The following is a 25,000-nucleotide window of genomic DNA, read 5'->3' as shown; positions in this document are numbered from 1 at the left end:
GACATCATTACCTACACACACACACACACACACACACACACACACACACACTCGCAAAAAACATACACACCAAACACAGAGGCAAAAACACACACAAAAAAACACACTCACACAGGAACACACACACAGAAGCAAACAGACACACACACACACACACCTCAACAGCACTCTTCTTTTATCAGTCTTTTCTTTTTCATCTCTCTCTTCCTCTCTTTTTCTCTATTCAATCAACACACAAATTAAAAAGTGCACACACAGAAGCAAAAAACACAGACACAAACTCACACACACATAGAAGCAAAAAATACAGACACAAACACTCCCACAGAAACACACACACACACACACACATACCTCAACAGCACTCAACAGACAATGGAAGTTTGGAAAGGCCCCACTCTCTTCTTTTCTTTTATCCATCTTTTCTTTTTCATCCCTTTCTTCCTCTCCTTTTCTCTGTTATTCACTCGACACACAAATTAAAAAGTGCACACAGAGAAGCAAAAACAACAGACACAAGCAAACACACACTCACACAAAACCACACACACACACACACACACACACACACACACACACACAACAAAGAAAGACACACACACACATACGACAGAAGTTTGGAAAGGCCCTGCCACTCTCTTCTTTTACTTCACACTCTCTCTCTTCTTCTCTTCTCTTCTCTTTTATCCATCTTTTCTTTTTTATCTTTCTCTTCTTCTCTTTTTCACTATTGTCATTCAATCGACACAGAAATGAAAAAGCACACACACACACACACACACACACACACACACACACACACCTCAGCCAATTCCCTTGGACCTGCTATGAACATAAACCGCAATGATTTTGAATCACACCATGAAACCAGGCAACTAACTAACATGATGTATTTGTAGAGGTGTGTGTGTGTGTGTGTGTGTGTGCGTGCGTACGTGTGTGTGTGTGTGCATGCGTGTGTGAGTGATAGAGGGAGAGAGAGGAAGAAGAGAAAGAGAATGAACAGAGGGAAAAGAAAGACTGGAAAGCGATGGAAAGAAAGACTGACTGCTGGTCATTGAGGACCTCCAGTCATCCGTATTTATAGTAGCTGAGCAGTAAAAGGTTTACATCTGCTTGCCTTCTCTACTCCAAATACTTCAGCTGGGCAGTGAGATCATTGCTATGGCTGAGACTACCCTGCTAAACATGTACTTATGCCTGTGTAAAACTAAAATAACACACACAGACACACACACACACACACACACTCTTGCAAATAACACACACACACACACACACACACACACACAGAGTCTTGCAAAAAACACACACACACACACAGTCTTGCAAATAACACACACACACACACACACACACACACACAGTCTTTAACACAAATGCACATGCACACACATCCATATGCAGAAGGTAAAAAAACACACAAAACTGAAAACACTCTCCCTCTCTCTGCCTTAGGCCAAAAAAGCATCAAAATAGCGATTACATAATGTGTTTTGGCAACACTATAGGCTGGCATAATGTATTTCTGAATACCCTGTAATTCTTCTGTCCTATTGTGAGAGTGTGTATATATACATATGTGTGTGTGTGTGTGTGTGTGTGTGTGTGTGTGTGTGTGTGTTTATGTGTGTGTGAAAGTGAGATGACAAAATTAAGAAAGTTGGAGAAGCCGATAAAGTTCTCATGATGGGTCTAAACAATGTATTTGGTTGCCAGATTGGGGGGATTTCCAACCTCTTTCATCATGGCAAGGTCAGGCCTTACAGTGCATCTAATCGATTTTTCAGACACACACACACACACACACAACTGCATTTACAGTTACTGACATCCCCTTAGAGCCTTCCTTAATGCATGTATGCACACACACACATAACTGCATTCAGTTACTGAAGTCACACACACACACACACACACACACACACACACACAACTGCATTCAGTTACTGAAGTCACACACAAACACACATAACTGCATTTAGTTACTGAAGTCACATGCACACCACACACACACACACACACACTTCAGCTCTGGATTTAGACCAAAAGTGGTCTTAAAGAGATTACTTCTAGGCAGCATTATAACACTAATTTACTAAACTACAATGAACACACACAGGCGTCAGTCTTATAGCAAAAGCTGGAATCCATTTAGATGACTTCAGTTAACACATTAATAGGGATTTGAATGTGATATATGCTTAATTAGTGTGTGTGTGTGTGTGTGTGTGTGTGTGTGTGCGCATGTGTGTCTGTTTTAGTGAGTCTGTGAATCTTAAATAATAGATACTGGACTAAAAGAAGACATCAGATAACAAAGCAGAAAAAAAGAGCCAAAGAAAGGGAAGAGAGAAAAAGAGGACAGGTCAAAGTCATTAGTCAAGCACTCAAACCCCTCCTTCCTCTCTCTCTCTCTCTCCCTCTCTCTCCCTCTCTCTCCCTCTCTCTCCCTCCCTCTCCCTCCCTCTCCCTCCCTCTCCCTCCCTCCCTCTCTTTATCTCTTCATCTCTGTAATCACCCAGTGTTAGTCACAACTCTAAAAATGTCCCTTTCTTCCTGTCTCTCACCCTTCCCAGATTTTAAGTTGACCCTGGAACCATCCGGTCACCACGCCACATCTGGGCCACATCTGGGCCACATCTGGGCCAACGTCGGTTGTGGTTCTGTTCTTCCAGGGCCCTAATCACCTCTGTTCCTAACCTTCAGCGGGTACCACCACACCAGTGTGTTTAGAATGTTACAGAAGGAACGTTCTAAAGAATATCTGGGTCCATCAAACATGGAATTTATCCCATCTTACATTGTTGATGAACACATTCTTTTATTAGAATGTTCAAAAAGTATGATGTGTTTCCAAATATACACTCCGCACAACTGACATACATACAACTTCATATCACTTTACATATATACACTTCACATAACCTTACAGTGTTTAGAATGGTGTCAGTGATGTTAGTATTTAATAGGTTTTCTACTAATGTGATCTGGAAACCCCAAATCAGCCTTACTGATTTCAGTCTTACTGATTTCATAATACTTTTGAGCAGCAATAATACCATTTGAATGAATGTGTGTGTGTGTGTGTGTGTGTACGTGTAGGGGGGGGGGGGGCCCTTCCACACAAGCTGCATGTCAGGCAGATTTCACACTGCCGGGAAAGGACTACTTAGAGCGGAGGCTCCGAGAACACAGGACAGGACAACTCACTCACAAAAGAGTCTAGACTGTGTGTGTGTGTGTGTGTGTGTGTGTGTGTGTGTGTGTGTGTGTGTGTGTGTGTGTGTGTGTGTGTGTGTGTGTGTGTGTGTGTGTGTGTGTGGTGTTGATTGTGAGATTGAAAAATGGAAAAATGTACCCTTCAGTGAATAGTCTACCATAACTCACACATGGTGAAATGATTTATAAACTGCAATGAATCAATGGGGGAAAACAGCTGGCAAGCAAACACCCTCACAACACACACACAAGAACAGAAGCATGGCTGTTTGATAAATTATCAATAGCATCATCTGCAAAGCGATGGCAACTTTCGAACACTCGCACTGACACAGTAAGACGTGCACACACACACACGCATAAAACTACACAAACACGTAGCTCTAGCATACCAGATCCAAATGACTTTCACAGACATGGTTACCAGACACACGTCATACACAAATTTGCACCTTGGCCTCAAGGTGGCCATTAATAGCATGTTTATAACATGCTAACGTCTTGACATCCTGTACGTTTATGATGCTGATATAACAACAGGAGACACACACACACACACACACACACATGCTTATGACATAGTGACATACAACAACAGGAGACACACACACACACACACACACACACACACACACACACACTTATGACATAGCAACATACAACAACAGGAGCCACACTAAGCCATGGGAGTTTCCATTAATCTGAAGAATCTCTGACATGAGAACAGAGGTAAGAATGGCTGGGAGGAGGGCAGATAGGCTATTTATTCTGAGTGTCTTTCACACACACACACACACACACAGAGACACACACACACACACACACACACGGGACCTCCCTGGCCATGACTTAGTGCCCTGAGACTGGCCCCTGATAGGATTTCAGAAGACCTTAGCACACACAGAAACTCAAACCTGCACTTTAAATAGGCACACAGAGAGAGAGCGAGAGCTGTGTGTGTGTCTCCGTGTGTGTGAGAGGGACACCAGAAATCTTCCCTGTCCACCAAAATGAGACGGCAACAACACACAGCACAGCTTAGCGGAGATCAGCATCCAGCGCTGCAGTATGGCATCTGCCCCAACATCACCAGCGCACAAGGGCACTACTTATCCTCCCTACTGCTGGTTTGGGGCACAGCCCATGGAACCAAACTGAACACACACACACACACACACACACACACACACACACACACACACACACACACACAAACACAAAAACAGTTAACACTAACTTTCTTCAAGTAATTTCCACTCCACCTCTAGACTCTCTCCCTCTCTCCCCAGCTGGGGCAGATCTCATGGGGGTTGGGGGCAGATGTCTCAGAGGGTTGTGGCATGGGGGTGGAGGGCTGGTATTGTCTAACAACGCCTCTAAATTGTAATTATCCCCCCCCCCCCACTCACACACACAAATCCCCCCCCCCCCCTCCCACAGACCCTGGGAGACTAATTTGGGTCACTGGTGGGAGAGAGAGAGAAAGAGAGCGAGAGAGAGAGGTGAAGTAAGGGAAGGAGAGAGAGAGAAAGAGAGGTAGAGTAAGGGAAGGAGAGAGAGAGAGAGAGAGAGGGAGGAAAGAGAGAGGTAGGAGAGAAAGAGAGTAAGGGAAGGAGGGAGGGAGGGAGGGAGGGAGGGAGAGAGAGGGAAGAGCAAGAGAGTAATGGAAGGAGGGAGGGAGGGAGAGGGAGGAAGGGAGAGGGAGGGAGAGAGAGAGGTAGAGAGAGGGAGTAGGACAGTAGGAGACTGGCATTTTCAACAGTGCCACGGCTGACCCCCCTTGTGTGGGGTGAGAGCGCTTGACACAATAACAAAACATCACAGACACAGATATGGGGCAGCCACTGCGCTGCACGCTATACACACACACACACACACACACACACACACACACACACACACACACTGAATGAAAACAAAAGGCGTGCCACCTAGTAAAATCAAAACTCTTGTTTGTATGAAATGATAGCAGACAAAAACATACATATTCTCTCTCTACACCCCCTGCACCCCCCCCCCCCCACACACACACACAAACACAGAGATAAACACACACACGCATGAGTCCACTGTCACTGTCCCAGTACTAAACAACTCTTAAAACTACCCATATCACACACCTGCAGAACTCAAATCACTGTATCAAACAAACACACACACACACACACACACACACGCAGTGTTATGACATAGCAACAGAAACATCAGCTCGTCCAGGCAACACCAGAGAGAGGGTGCCATTCACTGCCAGCCAAGCAACCACCTTCATTTGCCCACCACACACACACACACACACACACACACACACACACACACACACACACACACACACACACACACACACACACAGAGCTGTCTGTTTGCAGTCCCACACTGCACAGAGTAACCCCATTCACAGTTCAGCAGGGAGAAGGTGCACTTTAAATCAAAACACCACCAACACTGCATAAACCCTGCAGCCCACACCTTACACATGTAAAGCCTTTCTGACCTGGAGATAGATCCCCCAAACTCACCCTCGTTTACTCACGCACACTCACACACACACACACACGCACACACACACACACAGACAGGTCAAATCCATATATCACGCGGTCTTACCAGTAGGCATGCTGAATCCTCAGGTGGAAAAGTCCTGATTTGAGACTGAAGTAAACTTCAAACACACTCCAACGTTTCATATCCAAACTCCCGTGCTCTGTGAGTGTGTGTGCGTGTGTGCCTGTGAGGGTGTGTGTGTGTGTGTGTGTATGAGAGAGTGCCAGAGAGAGATCAAGAATGTGTGTATTCCACAGAGCCGATCAAGTAAATCTCCATCTGTTGAAAGAAAAGGTCTCCTACACGCCGCCTCGTCCAGGATAGAGCCTGAGTGTGTGTGTGTTATGCGTGTGTGTGTGTGTACATGTAAACGTCCACAATGAGCACTCACAGGCTTGTTCAGTCTGAGAACTGCTCAGACACACACACACACACTCGCTTGCGCACTCGTACACACACAGACCGTTTGTAGCGCTGAAATGGACTTCTCTCTTTCTGTGTCATTGAAACACTGAATAGTCCTGACTTGCTCTCTCTCGCGCGCACACACACACTCACCCACGCTCAATCCCTCCCCTCACTACTTCTCTCTCTCCCCCTCCCCTTGCCTGGCTACTTCTGTCTCTCTCTCTCTCTCTCTCTCTCTCTCTCTCTCTCTCTCTCTCTCTCTCTCTCTCTCTCTCTCTCTCTCTCTCTCTCTCTCTCTCTCTCTCTCTCTCTCTCTCTCTCTCTCTCTCTCTCTCTCTCTCTCTCACCCCTTGCCTGGCTACTTCTGTTTCTCTCTCTCTCTAACTCCACCCCCACTCAACAGCAGCAAATTACAAGGAGCTCAAAGTGCGTCTCTGTCTGGACACATTAACATTCCCCCTCTCTCAATCTCTCTCTCTCTCTTTCTTTCTCTCTCTCTCCCTCTTTTTCTCTATCTAAACACATTTAAATTCTCCCTCTTTTAATCACTCTCTCTTTCTTTTTCTCTCTTTCAATCTGTCTCTCCCTCTTCCTCTCTTCCTCTGTCTGGGCATATTTGAATTCTCTCAATCTTCTCTCAATCCCCCTCTTGTCCTCCCTCTCTGGTTTCTGGTGCTTTCTTTCTTTCTTTCTTTCTTTCTTTCTTTCTTTCTTTCTCCCTCTGCGGATAATCTGAGCTACTTTCCCAGATGTGACGTGTTCCCGTGAATCTGAAGGACTTCTCAAAACAGCTGAAATTCATCAGGTAGTGAGTGGACAAGTCTGTGAGTGTGTGCATACGTGCGCGCCAGTCTGTGTGTGAGTGTGTGTGTGTGTGTGTGTGTGTGTGTGTGTGTGTGTGTGTGTGTGTGTGTGTGTGTGTTTGCGCGCGCTGGTCTGTGAGTGTGTGTGTGTGTGTGTGTGTGTGTGTTTGCGCGCGCTGGTCTGTGAGTGTGTGTGTGTGTGTGTGTGTGTGTGTAATGACAAGACAGCAGGCGCTGAGACACTTGTGTTAGTCAGCAGGTTCACAAGAGGCATCCCCCTGCCCCCAACACACAAACACACACTCACACACACACACACACAGTGCTATTTCAAACAGCGGTGGTGGTGGGGGAAGTCTAATGCTAGATCAATAGCCCGAGAACCGTCACACACACAAAAGCTGCCCCTCCTCTCTCCCATAGAGTTCTCCTCCCATTGTTTGACCAGTGTGTGTGTGTGTGTGTGTGCGGACTACATGTAGAGAAGGGCTCAGCAGAAAACACACCAGGGTAGTGGCAGAGTAAGGGTTTGAAACACATTTAGTTTCATACACACAAACCACCACGATGCACACCAAAAAAGACAGAGTCAAGTCATGCAACTTAAAACACACACACACACACACACACACACACACACACACACACATCCTCCAACTCTTTAAGATCTAGTGAGAGTTAAGCAACTAAAAACAACAGCAACTAAAAGACTAAAACCTTAAAGCCGAAGCACCACACACAAAACAAGACCAAGTGTCACACATGTTCTCCTCCCTGACGTGGGACGAAGCCCCAGCGCAGCCTCCGTCTCTTTTTGGTTTTGGGGCATTATGATTATGGCCAGCCCGTCGTCATGGTAACGGGGCAGAGGTATCCCAGTTAGCTATGACACGGAGCGATAGAGAGCAAGAGAAAGAGAGAGAGAGAGAGAGAGAGAGAGATAACACAGCAAGAACACACACACACACACAGGCAATGTAGTGACCACTCTGTTTTCCCAGCTGTGCCACCAACACTAAATTCCACCAGTCTGTTTCCACAGCAACATTCTAAAACCGATATTCTGTGTGTGTGTGTGTGTGTGCGCGTGTGTGCGTGCGTGTCTATATGTGTGTGTGTATGTGTGTGAACACAATATGGCCCTGTACATGGACAGATGTTGCAAACACATATAATTTGGACAACTACACATGGTCCATGGTGAATGTGGCGCACACTCTCTCACACACACACACACACACACACACACACCCCAATGCCAGGACATGTTAAGGAATGTCAGTGCTGATGTCCAGGCAGACTGGACTGGAAATTCCAGTAGAGTAATTATGGAGAGACAGCAAGAAGCTTGACAACACTCCTCACCAGCCACAGCAACAACCTATATGGAGCTGTCTCTAGAATAGGATCATGCTCTCTCTCTCTCTCTCTCACACACACACACACACACACACACACACACACACACACACACACACACACACACACACACACCACTTTATTAGGAACACTGAGCTAAAGCTAAGCCAGACTCATATACTAAATCTTAGCTTCATGAAGGTTATAACATTCCGTATTTGTTTAAACTAATTTACAGAGCTGTTGATTCAACTGTGTGCTCATTTTGGAGGCTGCAGTTTGTGGGGCTGTTGAATTGTACTGCAGTTTCCTATCGTGTTTGCATTATTTTGACCACCCCGGTTTAACCAGTTAGGCTAAATAACAGACACATCTTTGTGTTTAATTAAATACAGTTTAACAGCATCACAAACTACATCCTCTAAAATGATCATACACCTGAATAGCCACCTCTCTGAAACTGTTTTAGTGCACTTATAACTAATAAACTTGCAACTTAGGGTATACCTAGACACATACAAGGACATACTCAGACACACACAAAGATACTCATGTGAGTCGAGACACACACGCAGGTTGCGGATGCACACACACATACACACACACACACACACACGTCAACATATACGTGTCCACATCCATCAGTATTAATTGATGTTCCATTTCCTTGTGCTTATGTGTGCAGTGTGCTTCCTTCTGTTCGCCCTGCCCTGTGTGTTCAGAAGCAATGTTTGGCTGACAGGAAGAAAGTCTTTGAGAGAAAAAAAAAAAGAGACATATCCTTGGGTGTGCTTCCTCACACACACATACACTAAAACTAAATTAATCGATCAGAGACCACTGCAGATAGTTTCGCTTGTGATGCAGCAGAGCATTTGGCTGGAGGAAAAAAACACACAGACACACACACACACACACACACAAACAAACAAACACACACACAGATACATAAATATATTGCAAATAAACTATACTCATTGGCTAGAACCCACTCAATATTTTTGTTCTAAGAAGTAGCTTGTGACGCAGCAGTTTCTATTTGGACACACACACACACACACTCAAACACACACACACACACACACACACACACACACACACTCAAACACACACACATTGTGTGTGGTCACTGACACTGTGGCAGGTCCCCCTTCCCTCCTCTCCAACCTTACAGTGCTGTAACTCCTCTTGCTGCTCAAATGCTCCAGATGACAGAAAACAAACAAGTGAAATCACAAGAGAGAAGGACAGCCAACGCAGCGCAACGCAAAATGCAAGGCAAAACGCAACGCAAAACAACACAAAATGAAGCCCAGCGCAATGCAACGCAACAGGCCATGCAACGCAAAACACAACATAACAACGCAACACACAACACTACACCACACAACACAACACAACACAACACGACTGTACATAGAGAGGACAGAGATTACACACAGTGCTGATGAAGGAGAGAGAGAGAGAGAAAGGGAAGAGGAGAGCGAAGATAATAGATTAATACGGGAAGAGAGCAAATGAGAGAGTGAAAAAATGGTAGAAAGAAGTGAAAGACAAAAAAGTGAGACAAAAAAGTGAAACTTGGAAAGTAGAAAAAAACAGGTACGCACACACACACACACACACACACACACACACACACACACACACACACACACACACACACACACACCACCCATCCATCTCTCTTGCGCACAAAAAAGTTGTGATAATTGATATCTTAGACATAGTTAGTCATGTCTCTTCCCACAGTCTGGCTTCTGGAGAGCCGCACGAAATTGGTTAACGCATACACTCCCTCACACCTAACACACTCACACACAGAAACACACCAAATGAAGATATAATGAAGATTCAGAGTTGTTAGTCATGTCTCGCAAAATGGTCTGCCTAATTAAACACTTAAACACACACACACACACACACACACACACACACACACACAGACGAAAGGCTACCATTACCCGGTCACTAAATGCGTCCCTGGGTACTGTAATTTCACACTGTGGTACACACAAATTCAGTCAATTAAAACAGTCCTCATCACCCACAGTCTATGTGCTCAGGGACACTGGACCATTAGAACTGTTTCAGGTGCGTATTTTTTTCTACACATGAAACTATAATAGTCTAGAACCAACCAGCAGCATCCGCTATGAGTGGAACCTGTCAGTGTTGCGGAGTGAAAATACAATAAGTGTGTGTGAGTGTGTTTGTGTGAGCATGAGAATGAATGTGATGGCCACACAGACAAACCAAGAGGTAACTTACCTTCAATTACTGGGATCACAAAAAAACTACTTTTTTCCAATCCTGCGAGTTGCTATTCGGAAGTATGATATCCTTTTGAGGTGTAATTCCATGGTCAGTGGTTTTTAGCTCCGCGCGCACAAAACCACACTCACACTCACACACACACACTCACACTCAATAGTGTCGCTTTATCACTTTGACACTCTCACTGTGTGAGTCACTGTCGGGCTGATCCAACTCTCACCACGTCTCCACCTCAATGAGATCAACACTGCGAGCGCAAAAAGCGCCGGCCGGAGAGAGAGGAAGTGAGAGAGAGGGAGGGAGAGGGAGAGAGAGATAGAGGAGAAAAAGGGAGAGAGAGGTGGAATAAGAGAGTGAAGGGAAGCAAGGAAACTCACACATACATACACACACACACACACATCCAGAAAGTACATGAGCTATAAGGGTTGCCTTTCAGAACACACATTCACTTTTTCGTTCACTTTTCCTTAATTGCACTCTCAGACAGACACACACACACACACACACACACACACACACAGGCAATTTATCCACAGCAACCACTTACATGAACACAGCGAGAGCTGGACCAGGGCCAACACTGCAGGCAACACAAATTAGAGAAAGAAAGACAGAGAGAGAGAGTGAAAGAGAGAGACAGCGAGGGAGAGTGACAAAAATGGAAGCCAAGGGCAGTCTGCCTCCCAGAACACAACTGGGTCACACGAAGACACCCTAAAGAAACACACACACACTGCTCCAGAGACACACACACACTGCTCCAAAACTGGGGGTACTCGAAGCCCTTTCTCCCATTTTCTCTCTCTCGCTCTCAGAGTTTATTGTGAGGCCAATGGACAGAGACACGTGCTTTACTGGAAACCACACACACACACACACACACACACACACACACACACACACACACACACACACACACACACACACACACACACACACACACACACACACACACACACACACACACACACACACACAAAGGTGTTGCTTCAGAATCCAGGTCAGAAAAGCAAGCACTGAAGAGATGACCTTCAGCTGTGAATGAACTTCACAAACAGACACCCGTTCCTTCTGGTGTGTGTGTGTCTGACAGTATTTTGTATATATAAAGAGGTAAGTGTTAAATGTGTCAAATAATTACATCAGCGGGTTATTTACAACAGTTAAAGTGCACTTTTACTATATGCCAGCACGCACACACACACACGCACACACACTCACTCCTGTCCTGTAAGAGGAAAGTCCCTGCAGCCCGTTTCTGACCCACACTTCCAGGGATTGAAATTGCTCATGTTGCTGTCAGCACTGCAAGTTCATGCTCCACACACACACACACACACACACACACACAAATACATAGAGGTGTGACCACATGCAGTTTAGTTTCAATGAAATTTTTGCTCTTTAACATACACACCCACGCATCCACACACACAGAGTTACTTTACACTAGGAAAATATACAACATTGTTCATAAGCGGTAGACAAAGGTCTCCAGGCCAGCCAAGCCATACTAGGCTCATTTAACAATACATGTAGGCAAAAGATCAGTCAGACAAAGTCGGCTTTCTTCCAGAAAGCCCACACACACACTCACACACACACACACACACACAGCAGATATCACCTGTGTACTTAAAGAAAAGTGATAACAGAACCACCGTCGGACTGAAATCCTTATCATGACGTCAGACTGTTCTTCTAGTTGGTCACCAGGTTTACACACATCTCAGGAGGGATTTTGGTCCACTCCTCTTTGCAGATCCTCTCCAAATCCTTAAGGTTGCGTTTTCAATGGGAGGGAATGAGGGAATGAGGTTCAAGCTCAATATTCCACGGTACATGGCCCCATCCATAGTCCCCTCAATGCGGTGGAGTCGTCCTGTACCCTTGGCAGAGAAACAGCCCCAAAGCATAATGTTTCCACCTCCATGCTTGACGGTGGGGATGGTGTTCTTGGGGTCATATTCAGCATTCTTCCCCCTCCAAACGCGGCAAGTTGAGTTGATGCCAAAGAGCTTGATTTTGGTCTCATCTGACCACATCCTGTCTCCCAATCCTCCTTAGAATCATTCAAGTGTTCATTGGCAAACTTCAGACATGTGCATGTGCATGTGTACATGTGCTTCCTTGAGCAGGGGGACCTTGTGAGTGCTGCAGGACTTCAAACCATTACGGCATAGTGTGTTGCCAATGGTTTTCTTGGTGACTAGGGTCCCAGCTGCCTTGAGATCATTCACAAGCTCCCCCCGTGTAGTTCTGGGGTTATCCTGCATGTTTCGGATGATCACCGATACTGCACGAGGCGAGATCTTGCATGGAGCCCCAGGCCGAGGGCGATTGACAGTTGTTTGGTGTTGCTTCCATTTTCTAATAAATGCACCAACAGTTGTCTGCTTCTCACCCAGCTGCTTGACGATGGTTTTGTAGCCCATTCCAGCCTTGTGCAGGTCTACAATCTTATCTCTGACGTCCTTGGACAACTCTTTGGTCTTGCCCATGGTGGTGAGGTTGAAGGTGTGGAGTATGATTCTTTGGACAGGTTTCTTTTATACACGTCACCAGTTGAGATCAGGTGTACCTTGTTAGGCCTAATGAGGACTAATCTGTGTGCCTCGTGGGCACATAACTGGTCTGTGGGAGCCAGAATTCTTGTTTGGTAGGGGTTCAAATACTTATTTGCCGCAACAAATGCAAATAAATTCATAACTGTTATAAAATGCAGTTTTCTGGATGTTTTTGTTGATATTCTGTTTCTCACTGTTAAAATAGACCTACCATTACAATTATAGATCACACATTTCTTTGCAAGTGGCCAAACTTGCGAAATCGGCAGGGGGTCAAATACTTATTTTCCCCACGGTATATATAGCGGAGTTAACAAATGAGATGTTATTGTAAATGTATATCTGGATAAAAGCGTAATGTCAGTGTAACTATATATATATATATATATATACTGTTTTGCGGTTGCTGGTGTTAGCATTCAAACTCAATACTGGACTGATTTTGATCATTAATCGTCCTTAGTTAAGGTTTGGACCCAAAAAGATCTAAAAATAGGGCCCACGTTGAAAAATCAAGTGTTCAGTAACAAGTTCAGTGTTATTGGCTCTGCCAGTCAAGCTTCAGGAACATGCTCCTGACTCCTGGCTCTGTGACACGGACTATGTGACTCAACACAAAGAGGTTGGTGACGTCCGACCGGAGCCTCGGGGCAGTGTTCTGGACGGAGCAGGAGGCGACCCTGCGATACGCACGTTTGCCGTAGCGACAGGAAATCACTTTGGCTTCCCGTCCCCGGATGTTTAGAGATTAGCAGGCAAACAGGATGTGACATCATCCTCCTGAGGTTCTGAGTGAAATGGGGCAGTTGTGGAGTGGTTGCCCTTCAGTTTGCAGGTGTTACATCATTGCTAAATTTAGTAACAATTACCAGGACGGCTCCATTAATTAACATTAATTAACATGACTTAGCGTTAGTGAACATGAAATGAAATGTTACAGCTTCAATAATCCATGTGTTGTGAAATCAAACTAGCATTGCATGATTGGCCTCAATATCTGTACTGATAATTTACCATATAGTAGAGTTCACAGAATTACCTATCAAGCTTTAGGGCTCGTCAGGGGCTTAAATGTGGTCTGTTTGTGTGTGTGTGTGTGTGTGTGTGTGAGAGTGTGTGTTTGTATGTGGGTGAGTGTGTCTATGTGCAGTTTCATTCAAACCAAAATGCGCATGTATGTAAGAGGCAAACCAGATGTGACATCATCCTCTCGAGTTCCGAGTCAAAGGTGGTGAATCAGGGGGTGGTTGCCCTTCAATTTGCAAAATATGACATCATCCTTAATTTGGTAACAATGATCATGACTTCACCAACTATCGGTACTTAATGCATTAATTAACTGAACAAACCAGAAAACTTCAGTTTCAGTACACTATGACTGATGTTATAACAATGTTATAATATACCAAACCATACCTAATGTGAAGGAGGCATTATGGGGCTTGTCTACACCTAGATTAACAGTCAATAGACTTGCCTTGGAAAGACCAAAAACAAAATGTTAGCCAGTTTCATTTCTGCAGTAAACCGCAGTATTCATTTATTAGTAGCATATTCGTTTTAGAACTTTTCGCTTAAAAACAGACTGCTTTGCTGGGTCTGGGTCTGTGTCAGTGACGGTGTGTGCTGGGAGAGAGTGGCGGGCAGCATAAAGGCTAATAGCTTTAAATAGACGTTCCTGTTCCTGTTCGCCAGTGCTTAAAAAATGTAGTTCAGATTCGGCTTGAGAGGGTACAGGACAGAAGAGCACATATTACACACACACACACACACACACACACACACACACACACCAGTCATTTACACACAAACAAATGTGTGCACACACATACATTCAGTCTTTTTGGGGACTAATTTAGGCACACACCACAAGGTTTTTCTTTATAGTTATAAATATGTCAAAGGTCTCTCTCTCTCTCTCTCTCTCTCTCTCATACACACACCACACACACACACACATAAAATCACACACACATAAAATCACAAACACACACAAGCTCATTATTATAAATTAAGTTCACCCTTTTATACACATAAAACACACACACGTACACACAGCAGTTCAGTTATAAATATAAAGAGAGGACGCACACACGCGCACACCACACACCACACACACACACACACACACACACACACACTCTCAGTTCTAAATAAGCAGTATTGGCCCATATGTTTGGCATTAGTGCAGTCAGAGAGACTGGAGCCGGGCACACCACTATCACCACAACACACTCACTAATGAAAGAGAGACGGAGGGGGGAGACGGACAGACTGACAGAGAGAAGAGAAGGAGAGACAGAGTGAGTGAGAGAGGGAGTGAGAAAGAGACTGCCATACAGAAGAGGAAACAGAGAGAGACAGAGAGAGAGAAAGAAGGGAGGAGAGAATAATGGAGCGGTAAATGGTAGAGACTCGATAGACGGAGTGGAGTCTGGGGGAAAGACGAGAGGAAAGAAGAGACACGCACACACACACACACACATACACATACACACAAACACACACATAAACATACACATACACACAAATATAAAACACACACGCACACGTGTATGGTAACAAAGTCACAAAAGCGCAATTCGACTGACTGTTGTCGGCTAGTTTATTACCTTTGCTGGCTAAATAACCAGCTAGCTATTTCATATCTGGCTACAAGAAGTGTGTAACAAAGGCATCGTCATGGAAACGTTGGTGCTATTGCAAGCTGCCCCAAGCTGTCCCAAAAAGCTCCCTGATTTTAGAACGATTTATTGCCGAAACTAGTTGCTGGTTTCAAGTAGTTGCAGCTTGTCTCGTCGGGGATTAAGAGTTCTAACATAATGAGAAGTAGCAGGTTGTAGGGTGGGGTAGGGTAAGGTATGTTACGAGGAATCCAGTCAAGGATGAGGACATTCTGTGGAGATATCAACAAACAGCCAAGACCGCTGGACAACTCTGTAAACACAGAGAATGAGAAAGGACTTAAGTGGAGAATACTGCCAAGCAAGTACTGTGTGTGTGTGTGTTTGTGTGTGTGTGTGAGAGAGTGAGTGAGGGAGTGTGTGTGTGAGAAAGAGGGAGAGAGAGAGAGAGAGCGGGCATGTTTGTGTGTGAGAGAGCGAGAGAGAGAGAGAGTGAGAGAGAGAGAGTGTGTATGTCTAACTGGCAGACAGACAGACTGGAGAGAGATGCTGCCCACTAGCTCTTCACTAGTATAGCCCCCCCCCCCCTCCTTTCTCCATCCTGCTGTTTTTCCCCAGTTCTAATATCTGCAGAGCTGCTGCTCAGAGGGTTTCCTAGCGCACACACACACACACACACACACACACACACACACACACACACACACACACACACACACACACACACACACACACACACACACACACACACACACACACACACACACACACACACACACACACACACACACACACACACCTTCAGAAGTCTGGTCATGTCATATTCAACAAAGGCTCTCTGAATGCTGTCCAAATCAAACAGCAGCAGTATTTACAGAGACCAAGGAGACCCCTTTCTCTTTCACTCTCTCTCCCTCCCTCCCTCTGTCTCTCCCACTGTCTTTCTCACTGCAATCTATCCCCCTCACCCCCTCCTCCATGGATATTTCTGGTAAGGACAGCCCTTCCAGGAATAAAAAAGAAAAACGAAAGAGAAAGACAAGACAGATTAGATATGTGTATGAGATAATCCACGTTTCAAATTAGTGTGAAATCAACGATGTGAGAGAGAGAGATGAAGAGAGAAAGATGGAGAGAGAGAGAGAGGTGAAGGGAGGGAGAGAAAGGTGAAGGGAGGGAGGGATTGAATTGTTCTAGGCATGTTTCTTTACCTTCACTACTGCCTGATTGACCAAAGCATTAAAACATGTGGATGAATGTCTTACACACACACAAACCTATTAAACATGAGTACACAAGTCTGTCTAATAACAGGTTATCTGTGTTTTAAGTTCCTCTTTTAGACTTTTCCACACACAGAGGTAGAGAGAGAGAGACAGATAACTACAGCCAGATGTGTATTTAGCAGTGAGTTTAAATGTGTGTTAGGACATAAGGAATGTCCTGACACAGTGCTTTCCTAAACAACAAATAGAATGTGAGTGCACTACACACAAAAACACACACATATATATATGAACACAAAACCACACATGCCCAAGCTATGCAAACAAATTCAGAAAATGAAATATTTTTGCATAAAATCTTAAAATCACACATACTCTTTAAACTACAATAAATATAGCTGTGTGTGTGTGTTTTTTAACCCTGTTAAAAAAATAAGAAAAGCTTTCATAACATGACATTGCTAACGATATCACCAGAAGACACCTGTTAGCGCGTTAGCAAGCTTTAATCAGTGCCAACACAGCTGTTGGTGGTGTTCACAGACTTTTTGCAAGACTTGGAAGTAGTAAGCCTGCTAGTTTTAGACCAAAACTCTGTGCTGCTGCATTAATGTACGCATATGGTGGTAGTGACATATTTCACTGTGATATTATCTGGGAAAGCAGACAAATAAGAGAAGTAGATTGATTACAACGGTTATGATGCAAACTATAACACAATCTATCTATCTGATGATCCTGTTTATACTCAAAAGAGACAACTTGGATTACCCTTTTTCCAACATCTCTTGCAGTACACACACACACACACACACAGGTACACAGACGTGTACACGCACACACTAAGTAAGTGAGATTACTGAGGAGGCTCCCAGTATTGTGTTTGGTGTAGGTCACACCTTTCCCCTGGGTATGTCTGTATGCAAATCCATCAGGCATGTGTATGTGCCTCTCTCTCTCTCTCTCTCTCTCTCTTCAGTATTGTTGGTGTGTTCCATTTACCTCGGAAGTCAGAACTGGGAATGACATAACAAGTTGATTATGTTCCAGTGACAAGTCGGAAAACAAGTGCAATACCAGTTGTTTGTTAGCAACTGTTACCTGAGGTTAGCAATACCATTATGCTGTATTTTGCGCATTTCAAACACCATAGCAACATGTCCACAGATAGAAGTTGTGTAACACTAATTTAATGAGACAAAAATAAGACAGAAGTGCTAATAAAGTTGATGAGTGGGGCAGCCATCTTGGATTCTGAAGTTGGGGTTGATGAAGTTCTTCCGACTTTCTGAGTTGGAATTCCGACTTCAGGGGGCACTCCTTTTGAAATGTCCGACTTGGAACTGGGAAATTCGGCCTTGCGATTACAACTGGAACACACCGTGTGCAAAGACAGCCCAGGTCACCCCTCAGTGGTCGGAGCAGCCAGGCATGAGCAGCAGAGTTTCAGCCCATCAGCATCTCAGGGACCCCAACACTGCCCTCAACAATCCAACTGTTTATATGTACACACATCTGTCATCTGTCCATCCATCTATCCATTCATCCATCCATCCTCCAACATACCCGTACATCCAGAACGTTTCTTAGTTGTTGATGGTTTAATATGAACAGGATCCTTCCCTCAGTATGGACTATAAACTCTATCAAAAGCCTCACAGGAGGAGATTTAGCAGTCCCTCTACCCCTAAATAGACTGACCTAAAAGGCGTACTATTAGATTGAAGCAGCGATGTCCTCATTTCTTTCTAAACCAAATGAGAAATAGTCAGACCCTTTAACTGCTAAATACAGAGAAGGTGGTAGCATTTAGCAGCTAAATGGTTGGAAGATGGCATTCAATAGCATTTAGCGGCTAAATGGCAAGAAGATGGCCTTCAGTAGCATTTAGCAGCTAAACGGCTGGCCTTGACAGTCAGTTTGTACAACTGTCCAACTCTCTTTCAGACTTACTGCTGATCTTTAGCTGCAGGGCCGCAGCTAAATGGTTGGTTTTATCAGTGAATGAGTTTGTGTGATGACTCATCCAGAAGGTAATGGGTCGGTTGGTAGGTAGGGGTTCCGCCCAAAATGACACTGATGAGATGTGAGTAGTGTGGAGACAATGTGACCACACTCCACCACACACACACACCCGCACGCATGCATACACACACACCTCCTCTGGCGACAAACCCCACCCTTAACCTTTCCTCCCCCGTGCCTAAAACCCTAACCCAACGGCCTGGAAATGTCACCCCTGGCCTGAGGCCTCTAAACAACCCCCACTCTCGGATGTCTCTTCTATCTCACTCTCCCTCCCGCTCTCCCCCTTTTTTCTCTCCATCTCTCCTCTTTTTTCTCAAGCTCGTCCTTCTGCTTCTCAACAACTCCTCCTGCATGTCTCTTTCTCCATTTCTCGCCCCCCTCTCACTTGCATCTTTCTCTTGGCTATCTGGTGCTTTATGGAGTTTTAGTGTAAGTGTGTCGTTAAATTGGGGCATGGGGCAGCCTCAATGACAACGCACATATGCCACACACACACACACACACACACACACACACACACACTAGCTCTTTTATGTCTAACCCAGCACCCACACACACACACACACTTGCTCCCTCGGGTGCTGTCACAGAATGCAGGAACTAGGACGAGAAAGAGAGGTAGAAGTTGCGAGAGAGAAAAAGAGAGCGAGGAAGCAGGGAGGGAGTGAGGAAGGGAAGGAAGAAGGGAGGGAGGAAGGGAGAGAGAGGGGGGCGGAGAGAGGGAGTGATAGAACAGCAGACTAGAGAGAGAGAGGAGGTAAAGACTTTGGAACACAGGTCAACGGCAGATTCTGAGTGTGTTTATCTGTGCTTGGAGATATATATATGCGTGTGTGTGTGTGTTTTTCAACATGTATGTTTGAGTATCTGTATGTGTGTGTGTTTGAGAATGTGTGTGTGTGTGTGTGTGTGTGTGTGTGTGTGTGTGTGTGTGTGTGTAATATGTAAGTGAGATGGGAACAGGAAGATCATCTGAGAACTGAGAAATGGCCAAACACACGCAGACACATCCAGTCCAGACAAATCAAGACACAGAAACCTAACGCAGTGTGAGGGGAAATAAGATAAGGCCAGGCAAACTTACAGTGAAAGTCAAAGACTTTGTAATCAGGAGGTAACGTGACATCGGACAAACAAACACACAGAGACACACACACACACACACACAGACACACAAAGAAATGCTTAGTTCAGCTTTACAGGGCTAATGGCCCAGTAAGGGCAATAATAGGGGTGGTGTTAGGAGTGGTGCTGTGGGAACAGGATTATTTTACTACAGTGAAACTTGTGCACACACTGTGTTCCTGTGCGTGCGTGTGCGTGTGTGTGTGTGCGTGCGTGTGTGTGTGAGAGAGAGAGAGAGAGCCTGTCTGTTAACTAGCGTTGGTGCGTGCGTGAGTACACAAGCGTGTGTGTTTAGCTGGTAACGGCTACAATTTAGGCCTTATTAAGCAGTGGGAACCGTCCACCTTCACTAAGTAGGTGTTTACACAGAGGACCTGTTTACATCGTACAGCTCAGCACACAAACAATAAGCCAACAGAACTCTGGCGATGGAGCTCAGCAAAGCAAGACACCAACCCTTTCATGTCAAGACTACAGACAGACAGACAGACAAAGACCATCACTGTTGTTAAAAGATATTTTCTGACTGGCTTGCAGATTGGTGATGCCATCAGAGTATCATTACCTTGGAGACCAGGGTCAAAGGCAGGGAGTATGTCTCTTCGCTATACATTTCTCTCTCACTCTCTTTTCTAGAACAACCCAAAGAAAGACACTTATGGGAAACATTCACCACCTACACACTAGAGAGCACACTTTTTGTCCCTTCATTAAACTCTGTATAAGAAAAGTATTGTAAAGTGGGTCAATTATAAGAGAACACCCTTTCCACACACTTGATACCCTTGGAGTGTATGTCTAGACATATGCTTTACAGACATCACTTGTTATTCTTATTATCCTAAAACCAAAGGCTTAGTGGTTTCTAGTAAGTGTGTGTATGTCTGTGTGTATGCTACTATATGGGAGCATAGCAAAGTCGATGCGCGCGCACATGTATGTGAGTGTGTGTGTGTGTGTGCGTGCGTGTGCGTGTGTAACCTGACCAGACCATGTGTCCTTGTAATACATGCACACTGCCTATACAAATAAAAAACCATGGCAAGTAGACCCCATCTCTGTGTTCTTGTTTTTCTTCCTGTCTCTCTCTGGCTGACAGCAGCAGTAGTTAGCAGTAGCAGCAGTGTGATTGCTCAGTTGTGGGCCAAAGATGTTTTCATTAAGAGATGGTGGCGATTGCCACTCTTTGTCTTGGCATGGTCAGGTCCACCTTGGCTCTGCTCTGAGTGAGCAGAACTTTAATGAGAGAGAGAGAGTGAGTGTTTATGTTTTTCTCAAGTGATGGCATCTCAGCAAAGAACCTTCACGTCTTTATCGGACCTCAGCAGTGGCCTACTTCTACTGAGCCCAGCCAGGGAGCCACTGTCCTGGAAAGGAGTGTGTGTGTGTGTGTGTGTGTGTGTGTGTGTGTGTGTGTGTGTGTGTGTATTTTTAGCAATGTTCTCTCCATGGGTTTTTTGGGACCAAGACTCAGAAGTTTAAAAACGCCTGAAACCCTGTGATGAAGGTATACACAGCTCTTAAAGACATTAAAGAAGTAGTAAGGGATCTCTCCATCTCTTCTCTCTGTTTCTTCTCTTTTTCCTTTTTACTCCACCATGTCAGTAATCAGGGCGGAGAAGGGAGGAAAAAAGAGAGGAAGAGACAAGAGGAACTGAGAGAGAGAGAGAGAGAGAGAGAGAGAGAGAGAGAGAGAGAGAGAGAGAGAGAGGGAGGGAGGCATATGGTCAGACAGTTACGTTTGATCTGATGATACTAAATGCCATCACAGTGAAATTGCTAAACCCTCACAGGCACACAAACACACACAGGGCTATTTATACCCCATTTCCTTTTATTTACACAGCTCATTGTTCAGGCCACATCTGCTAAGGTCCCACAGCACAATGGCCAGGCCACACACACTCCATAGGAATTTCCAATACCTCATAGATGTTCATCACAAAAGGGACTTTACTCCACACACCTAGGGAATCACCTCACAAACTCACCACACACACACACACACACACACACACACACACACAGACACACAGAAAAACACATGTGCTTACGTTCATTCACAAAAGTTTATCCACACATTAGCAAATGCTGCTGCTAACACACACACACACACACACAGACACACACACACATCTGCTAGGGTCAGGGGCACAATGGCAGCAGGGTCTAGGCAGGAGTTCGCCAGCTGAGACATTTCCATTGTCCAGCCAGAGAGACGCACTTAAAGACCAACAACCAGCTGTTACACACATGCATTGCTACACACACCCACACCCTCACTTGCTAAAGCCCGCAGGAGAGCACACACACACAAACACACAGTCACAAACTCACACAAACACACTCAACCACAAAAAGTCACAAACACACACACACACACACACCATTTGACCAGAAGTAGGGCATTAGAAATTGTGACACATTCTACTGGTGATGCCACTGTGGCCTTTGACGATAGGATCCAATCATAATGGGAGATTGTGCCTATTGTGCATCGGCATTCAGGGGGAATTGGGTATTATTATGAATGGAATGACCAAAAAAAAGGGGCTGCTTAAAACCTCTCTCTCTCTCTCACACTCACACACACACACACACACACACACACACACACACACACACACACACACACACACACACACACACACACACACACACACACACACACACAGAGAGAGAGAGAGAGAGAGAGAGAGAGGAGCACGAGGAGTATGGATTACTGGGCCTCTTATTCAGTCCTGTCAAAACTGTGTCATTACAAACACATATACAGATCATACAGATACACACCTAAACATGCCTCAATACACACGCACACAAATACAGTGTTAGAGAAAGTGAGCTCATTAAATGATACATACTTGGACATCAAAATGTCTCCTAGTTGAGCATCCTGATGCTACCCAGAGTAGAAGACTCACACGCTGGTGAGGAAGGGGACACAGGGCATTATTCACCATAACAGCTGATCTGAGATGATGATGTTTATTTTCTGATGCAGAGATAAAAACTTTCTCATGGATGTTGTCCTACAGTGCGCATGACTAACATCATGAACAGCTAATGACCATCGTTTGGACCATAATTTCCAGCTTTGTGAGGAATCTATTGTACATGACGACAAGCATACTGTGTGACATACTGTGGACGGGCCATTTAAGGTGGAGACAGATCTCAAAATGGACTCCAGCTCTGTAAGTAGTATACAATGCATTTGGAATGTTTTCAGACCTTTTGTTACAATGTCGAAATGTCAACATTTTGTTACGTTTCAGACTTATCTTAAAATTAATTAAATGAATTTGTTTCTCATCAGTCTACACACCATACTCCACAGTGACAAAGCAAAAACAGGTTTTTGGAGTGTTTTGAAAAAGTATTAAATATAAAACACTGAGAAATCACATTTAACCAAGACCCTTCAATAAGTATTTGGTTAAAGCACCTTTGGCAGCAATGACAGCCTCAAGTCTTCTTGGGAATGACAAGCTTGGCACACCTTTCTTTTCTTCTTGGCAGAATTGTTTAAGCTCAACCAGGTTGGCTGGGGAGCATCGGCATCAGCCATTTTCAGGTCTCTCTCATTTTCATGCTCTATTGGGTCCCTCTATCCTGACTAGTCTCCTAGTCCTGGTCCCAGAAAAACATCCTCACAGCATGATGCTGCCACCACCGTGTTTGACTGTAGGGAAGGTATTAATGAGGTGATGCTTAGTGCCTGGTTTCCTCTACACACAGCGTTAGGATTGTGGCCAAAAACTTTGTTTCATCAGATCAGAGGTTTTGCTTCTCATGGTCTGAGAGTGATGAGAGTTTCTGGCAAACTCCCAGTGAGCCATCATGTGCCTTTTAGTAAGGAATGGCTTCCGTCTGACTAATCTACCATAAAGGCCTGCTGGTGGAGTGCTGCACTAACGATTGTCCTTCTGGGAGGTTCTCTCATCTCCACAAAGGAACTCTGTAACTCATTTGTAGTGATGATTGGGCTCTTGGTTACCTGTCTGACCAATGCTCTTTGTCCCCGATTGCTCAGTTTGGCTGAGCGGCCAGATCTAGGAAGACTGTTCTAAATCTCTTCCATTTGGGCACTTTCAATGCAGCAGAAATGTTCTTGTATCCTTCCCCAGATCAGTGTCTTGACACAATCCTGTCTCACAGGTCTACAGACAATTCTCTCAACCTCATGGCTTGTTTTTCACTCTGACATACCCCATCAACTGTGACACCTTATATAGACAGATGTGTGCCTTTCCTAATTATGTCCAATGAATTCAATTAGGCACAGGAAGACTCCAATCAATGAGCAAGTGTAATAACCAAGGGTCTGAAAACCTATGTAAATGGGATATTTCAGTCTTTTATATTTAATAAATTAACACAATATGCTTCGTCATTGTGGAGTATTGTGTGTAGACTGATGAGAAGAAAAATTCATTTGAATTGAATCCACTTTTAGATGAGTCTGAAACAAAATGTGGAAAACTTGAAAGGGTCTGAAAACATTCTAAATGCACTGTACAGCTGACCAATCATGTCAGTCTGTGGGCGGGCCAACTGAGAGGTCGAAGATAAAGAGACCCATTCGTCGTTAGTATGGGTCACTGGGTTAGGCTGGTTTTCAGAGGAAAACTCATAGATAGGCAGGCAGACAGACAGATACACAGATGAGTTTGCCTCTGAAAACCAGCCTAACCCAGTGACCCATACTAATGACGAATGGGCCTCTATATCTTCATCTCTCAGGGGGTATTACAGTGACAGAGAGCAGGTTGAGAGCCCCAGATTCCTGCAGAGGTGCACAGGTCACCAAGGGA

At 44.8% G+C, this 25,000-nt stretch overlaps 1 protein-coding gene across 7 annotated transcripts in view; it reads right to left on the bottom strand.

Annotated features, from left to right (window-relative positions):
- LOC105904186 (pleckstrin homology domain-containing family G member 1) overlaps positions 1 to 25,000 on the bottom strand; it is an 83,597-nt gene that overhangs the window by 32,589 nt on the left and 26,008 nt on the right. For 2 of the 7 annotated variants that reach the window (XM_031581432.2, XM_031581433.2), the window contains exon 1: positions 10,605 to 10,874. The exons of 3 other annotated variants lie outside the window; for them this stretch is intronic. Coding sequence is in view for 2 of the 4 variants with exons in the window: in XM_031581430.2 (XP_031437290.1) it covers positions 5,827 to 5,836 (10 nt within the window). In the remaining 2 variants the exon portion in view is untranslated. Of the gene's footprint in view, positions 1 to 5,826; positions 6,314 to 10,604; positions 10,875 to 25,000 lie in introns of those variants that run through there. 2 more of the 7 variants (XM_031581430.2, XM_031581431.2) reach the window with 1 other exon arrangement.

Source organism: Clupea harengus, chromosome 15, assembly GCF_900700415.2.
Source record: "Clupea harengus chromosome 15, Ch_v2.0.2, whole genome shotgun sequence".
In the NCBI taxonomy this organism is placed as follows: domain Eukaryota; kingdom Metazoa; phylum Chordata; class Actinopteri; order Clupeiformes; family Clupeidae; genus Clupea; species Clupea harengus.
This window is presented reverse-complemented; position numbering and strand designations above follow the sequence as displayed.